Source organism: Neovison vison, chromosome 2, assembly GCF_020171115.1.
Source record: "Neovison vison isolate M4711 chromosome 2, ASM_NN_V1, whole genome shotgun sequence".
Lineage (NCBI taxonomy): Eukaryota > Metazoa > Chordata > Mammalia > Carnivora > Mustelidae > Neogale > Neogale vison.
In genome coordinates, this window is record NC_058092.1 from 107579216 (window position 1) to 107585923 (window position 6708).

At 40.0% G+C, this 6708-nt stretch overlaps 1 protein-coding gene across 7 annotated transcripts in view; it reads left to right on the forward strand.

Annotated features, from left to right (window-relative positions):
• The window catches only part of GABPB2 (GA binding protein transcription factor subunit beta 2), a 29632-nt gene extending 25376 nt beyond the window's left edge, over positions 1-4256 (forward strand). For all 7 annotated transcript variants that reach the window (XM_044239190.1, XM_044239191.1, XM_044239192.1 and 4 more), the window contains 2 exons: positions 2290-2417; positions 2575-4256. In XM_044239190.1, coding sequence (XP_044095125.1) covers positions 2290-2417; positions 2575-2874 — 428 coding nt within the window. In that variant the 3' untranslated portion in view covers positions 2875-4256. The remainder of the gene's footprint in view (positions 1-2289; positions 2418-2574) is intronic.
• The last annotated feature ends 2452 nt before the right edge of the window (positions 4257-6708 follow it).

Here is a 6708-nt window from a genome sequence, read left to right on the forward strand (position 1 = left end):
TGAGGCACTCAGGTGCCCCAGTGTGTACAGTTGTGAGAAATAATACAGAGAGATCCAGTGTCCCTATCACCCAGTTTCCCCCATTGGTAACATTTTGCAGTAATACAATATCACAGACAGGAAATTGACATTGATACAATTCGCCAACCTTATTGAAAATTTTCCAATTTTATATGTATTCATGTATGTGCTTGTGTATGCACTTAGTTCTCTGCAGTGAATACAAGTGTAGATTTGTGTGAGCACCACCACAGTTGAGACAGAGAACAGTTCCAAAGCACCTGGATGGCTCACATGGTTAAGTATCCAACTCTCGGATTCAGCTCAGGTTATGATCTTAGGATGATGAAATTGAGCCCCATGTGGGCTCCAAAGAGTGTGGAGTCTGCTTGAGATTCTCTCCTCTGGCGCCCTGCCTCCCTGCCTACTCCCTCTTCACACGTGCTCAGGTGCTCTCTTGCTTGCTCTCTCTAAAAAAAAAAAAAAAAAAGGGAGAGAGAGAGAGAAAAAAAAGTTCCATCACAAGGATCCCTTGTGCTACTTTTGTATCTATAGGTACCTCACTTCCCAACCCATTCCTGACCCCTGGCAACCACTAACTCATTTGTTTTCTAACTCTATACTTTTGTCATTCCAAGAATATTATAATAAATGGAATCATGTAATATGGAACCTTTTGAGATTGGCTTTTCTTCTCTCAGCATAATTCCCTTAAAATCTATCCAAGTTGTTGTTTGTATCAATAGTTCACTCCTTTTTATTGCTGAATAGTATCCATGGTATGAATTACCACAGTTTGTTTAACCATTCATTGAAGGACATTTAACTTGTTTCTAGTTTTTTGCTATCTGTGAATAAAGCTGTTATGTCCAATAGTATACATGTTTTATGGGAATATAGATTTTGAGTTCTCTGGGATAAATGCCCCAAGGTGCAATTGCTGGGTTGCATGCTAAGTACATGTTTAGTTTTGTAAACATGTCTAATTTTATAAATATTTTGACAGAGCGTGAACTATTTCCTAGAGTGACTGTACCATTTTATAGTCCCACTAACAATTTATGAGTAATCCAGTGTTGCCACATCCATGTCAGTGTCTGGTGATATCACCATTTTTTAAAATTTTAGCTGTTCTGATAGATGTGCAGTGCATTGAACTGTTTGTTGACCCTTTTCTCATTTATCTACAAAAGAGAAATTTATTAAATTGGATATAGTGAGTGGTAAACTGCTTTCATGTGAAGTTCCTCAAAAATGTTATGTAAAGACATTAGGCCTTCATTAGACAGGTTACTCCCAAGGAATTGTAAGCTTATTGGCCATAGTTAGACTTCTTTATTTTAGAGAGAGAGAGAGCAAGCAGGGGTGGGGGTGGGCAGAGAGAGAAACTTAGGCAACCTCCACACTCAATGCGGAGCCCAGTGCAGGGCTGGATCTCATGACCCTGAGATCATGACCTGAGCTGAAATCAAGAGTTGGATGCTTAACTGGCTGAGCTACCCAGGTGCTCCTAGAGTTACTTAGACATTTTTTTTAAAGGTTTTATTTATTTATTTGAGAGAAAGAGAGCACAAGCAGGGGAGTGGCAGAGGGAGAGGGAGAAGCAAACTTCCTGCTGAACAGGGAGCCTGATGTGGAGCTCAATCCCAGGACCCTGGGACCATGACCTGAGCCAAAGACAGACGCTTAACCGACTGAGCCACCCATGTGCCCCCCCGAGTTAGACATCTTTATATAAGAGCATCAGACCCGGTGTTAACTGCATGGCTTCCAAATTTGATACTCTAATCTTTCCTGTTTCTTTCTGTAGGCCATGATTTACCTGTTGATTTTAAGATCCAAAGAGATATGAATAAGATTTCAGCTAATATATTTCAGTTTATGTTCTAATTTAAAGCAAGCAGGGGTGCCTGCCTGGCTCAGTTGGCAGAGCTTGTAATTCTTGATTTCAGGATTGTAAATTTGAGCTCCACCTTGGGTGTAGAGGTTACATAAAAATAAAATCTTAAATAATAAAGTAGGCGGGCACCTGGGTGGCTCAGTTGGTTAAGCATCTGCCTTCACCTCAGTTCATGATCCCAGTGTCCTGGGATTGAGTCCCAGGTTAGGCTTCCCAACCACAGGGAGCCTGCTTCTCTCTCTCCCACTCCCCCTGCTTGTGTTCCCTCTCTCACTATCTCTCTCTGGGTCAAATAAATAAATATAATCTTAAAAAAATAATAAAGTAGGCAAAACCTCTTTGTTTCACTATGTATTCATTACCTCCAATTGGTGTCCTTTGGCTTTTAGTTCTAACTGTACCTGCTGGTCAGGTTGCAGAGGAAACTGTAATTGAAGAAGAGGAAGAAGCAGAGAAGTTGCCTCTGACTAAGAAACCAAGAATAGAAGAGAGGACAAACAGTGTGGAGGAGAGCAAGGTAATGTTCTTAGCAGCAGTAGATAGAAGAGAAAGGAAAGAATCAAAAGCCAAAAAACTTTTAAGGCCTGAACCCTTCTTTACGCTTTTTGTCTACTCTGCGGATAATCTGGGATCAGGAATTCTTAACCTGGTGGTGACATTGTTTACCTTTACAGGAGGGCACTGAAAGAGAGCTACTCCAACAGCAGCTCCAAGAGGCCAATCGAAGAGCCCAGGAATACCGACACCAGCTCCTAAAGAAAGAACAGGAAGCAGAGCAGTACCGCCTCAAGCTAGAGGCTATGGCCAGACAACAGCCCAATGGAGTTGATTTCACCATGGTTGAAGAGGTGGCCGAAGTAGATGCTGTAGTAGTGACAGAGGGGGAGATGGAAGAGAGAGACACGGAAGTGACTGGGGCAGGAGGGACCGTAGAGCCTCATTCTGGAGTTTCCTTGGAAACTGTTTCATCTTAATGTGCGAGGGCCGCAACTTGTACTGTGTCCATCTTTTTCCTCTTTCCTCTTTTTAAAAGAAAATACAAAGGACAGACATTGTATAAAAATTAAGAATGTCCTTAAGAAGAAAACTATAGCAGGGTAACAGTGCTTGGGCTCAGGAAGGCTTGCTAGCAACTGGAAAATTCAAAGCCAAATTTAGGAAATACTTCTTTTGAAGGACCAAAAGAATAAGGACCAATTTTCTCAGCTCACATCCCCACTTTAAACTTAGAGGTAAAAGAATGTTGGATGTTGTAGGTTGATTGTTTTTTAAATAACTGACTTTGTATCAGAAGATTTTAAGATAACATTCCTAGTATAGATACGCACAGAGCTTTTTATAATTGCATCGTCAAGTGACCTTAAATTTTGCCTTATATTTATGACGTGTACATGGTAGAGAAGAAAACTAATTAGGAGGTGGGTGAGAAGCAAGCTTTTGGGAAGAGAAAATATATGTTCTGCTTCCAAAGGAGCAGGCATTCCCCCGATCCTGATTTAATTTCACCAAAAAGAAATTGGTAATTGCCTAACTCTGCATCCATTATGTGTCCATAATTCAGATGCCAGTTTAAGAAACTGAAGTGGAATATTTAAAAACTGGAAAGGAAAGAAACTTGTTTATGTGGGAGAAGTGTATGTAAATCCAAAATCCTCCAGGCTGTGCTTCACAATGCTGGAAAGTGGCCAGGAAGAGGCTTGTGGGGTTATGAAACAATCTGGTCCCGAGATACAAACTTTGCTCTGGCTGGATTTTATAAAATTGAAATCAGGAAGATAGTCTGTTGCTAGAACAACTTGCTTCCACACATTTATTTATATAATATCAAGCTTTAATATCAACTTTTTAATTTTATAAAATTTTATTGAGTTTTCTAAGTGTGCCTTTGTGTGGAGCTTAAATGGTATCCTTCTCATTGGAAAAAAAGAAGTCGGGGGAGAGGCAATTGCTGAGGGTGTTGGTGGAGTTCTGTTTCTATTTGACCTGGGATGAGCAGATTGTTCTGTTCCTTAAGGTCGGCTTTTTTGCAGAGCTTTTGTGCCTTGTAGGTGCTCGGTGTGTGTTGGCAAAAGAGTGAAAAACTAGAAGTGCCATAAAGTAAGGAACCAAAAATTCTGGCTCAATAACTTCATCTGCCTGACTCCGTTCTCTACCACTGTGCCTGCTCCCTTTTCTTAGATGCTTTTGTAAAGTGTTTCATTACTGGGTTTTCTTTGTGCACCAGTTTGGAGTTTTTTCAGAAGGAGGGGTTATGGATGGAAAGAGAGAGGTTGTGGAGAAGTTACATTACAGAAGTTACTGCCTTTGACATTGGGCCCCCATCATTCTAGACCTGCTCTCTTGCTTTATTGTAAATGAGAAGAAGAAACCAGAGGATGTGCCAAGTAAACATTTGAATGACTGTTTAGAATACGGTTTTCTTAATTAGCAATCATGGGGAAAACATATATTTTTAATTTGGAATAAAACTTGACAGTTCACATGGTTCTATTTATCTTGATTAGTGAAGTAATTTGCTGCAGTTTTCCAGAGGTGCAGAATCACTTGGGGCTCAAAATAGACCTAAAACATAACTCGCCAAACCAAATTTGACAAACAGAATTGGTTATTAGAGGCTTATAGGCAAAAATACCAGTTTGAAATTAATCCTGGCCATTGGCCACCACTAGGAGAAAACCACCACTAGGTTTTCTCCGTAGGCTTGAGAGATTTCTCTTGGTTTGGGGGGAAGACGAGAAGCCCAGGTAAGGGCTAGGGTGAAATTGTGCCATTTTCTGTCAAGTTGTCCTTTTTCGGCTTGCAATGTTTTTCTTTTTTCTGACCCCCTTTGTGAACCAGATGCTAACAATAAGATGCTATTGTGTGCCATTTCGGAGCTTTAGCCTAACCATAGAGACAGATGGACCAAGTGTCATTTTAGATGTGTTTGGTTTATTTTCTTTGTTTATAAATTGACTTTAATTCCTTTTTTCCCCCCTCTTTCCTGTTAAGGGAGAGGAGGTTAACTCTGCAAAGGATAGCCAGGCCCAGCTACCTGTCCCTGGGATAGCTTCTGACCGGGGCCATGAGTTGCCATCCAATACCCCTGCTGAGCATACAGAGTTCCTACTGTTTGGGGGAACTTCAGAAATATTATCATTCTCTTTCTGTAGGAGGCTGTTACCCTCTCTAATACAGCCCAAGTCATTTTTGATGATGGGATCTCTGAGATAGGGAGTTGGGATAGGGAAAGAGAAAAGAGAAATATCTGGAAAGGGAAGAGTAGCAAAAAGGTATTTGTTGTTATTTACTTGAAATACACCTTTTATCATCCCAGAGAAGGGAAATAGGATTTGATCTCCAGTTGTATTGCCATGGAGAAAATGGCAGGTCCAGATCCCTTGAAGTGGGTAGAAATTAAAGATGAAATGCATTAATGGCAAAAACATTTTATGATTTGCATCTTTCAGGATCAGCAATGGAAGTTGGGAAAATGTTGCTAGATCCCAACTGTTGTGTTGGCAAGATTGGATTACAGAGAATCAATTAACAGACAGGTGGTTCAGACTTGGTACTTAAGCAGAAGAAACTTGGAACCTAGGATGATTGCCTACTTTAAAATAAAGCTGCTTTAACAATATCAGTATTAATTTATGAATTTTAGATTCTACATTTGCATTTTGGTTTTAAGCCTTCCCTGAAAAAAGAAAAAGAAAGAAGCCTTAATATTTCTGTTCTTATTCCTAGCTTCAGGGAAATTCTTATAAATATATAAATGTACAATTCCCTTCCTATCACTACCTCTGTGGGATCTCTTAATTGTAATGCCAGAGTTGAGGTTTCTTAATGGAGATATGGGAGAACTTGACTTTAGGTTTTCTATGTTTTGAACTCAGTGCCTTAAAAGATGTTCTTTTTTTCCTGTCAGATCCATGTATAGTTATTTTTGGCTTTGTCTTTCCCCCTTCTTCAGCCTTACCATTGCATTATTAAAATTTTTGTATCTGCTCAGTAATGTTAGAAATCTGTGGCATACCAAATTTCTTTCTTTCTTTATATTGATATAAAAGAAATGAATTTACCAGAGGGCTCTACAGTCAAAGTTAGGTATTGTGTGACCAGGGCATTTTTAGTACCCATTTGCTGGGTGCATATTGGTGTGTACATTTATAAATACATATGGATCTTCCCACTTTTTGTTTATTTGAGGTTCAGCTTTAAAATACTTGGTATAACCTGGAAATATTTTCATTCCATTAAACACATTGAAGAGGGTTCCTGTAGCTTCATTAAGGGGGCAGAGGAAGAAAAAGCTCACTCCAGCCCTTCTCTGAGGGGTATGCTTGAACCTGGTGTAATGAGAAACCTGAGGAGTAAACCTTGGGGAGAAGCAGTGTCTGGCTTTATAGAGACTTGTTTAGCATATGGTGTGATGACACCATGTAAGCTAAACAGTTCAGAGCAGTGTCAGGGGTGAAGACAGAGCTGCCCTTCCACAGAGCAAGCCTCCTTTCCCCTCCTATGGCAGCTGTTTTCACTGGCACTTGGAAGATCTCTTACACCTCTGAACAGGAAAGAAATCTTAGATAAAAGGGTCATGGCACAAGGAGTGGGCATTCTGTACATCTGCTTTCCCAGTTTAGAAATCTTATACTTTTGAGAAATCATTTTGAAAAAGCTTTTATGGCTCTCTCCTAACAAACATCATACGGACTTCCAGAGCTAGATTTCAGGCATATAGTAAACTCTTCCCAGAAGTTGAATATTGAGTAGAAGTCAGTTTTTATCCAAATTTATTGGAGAATGGCCTCCTTGTGCAGACATCTCTG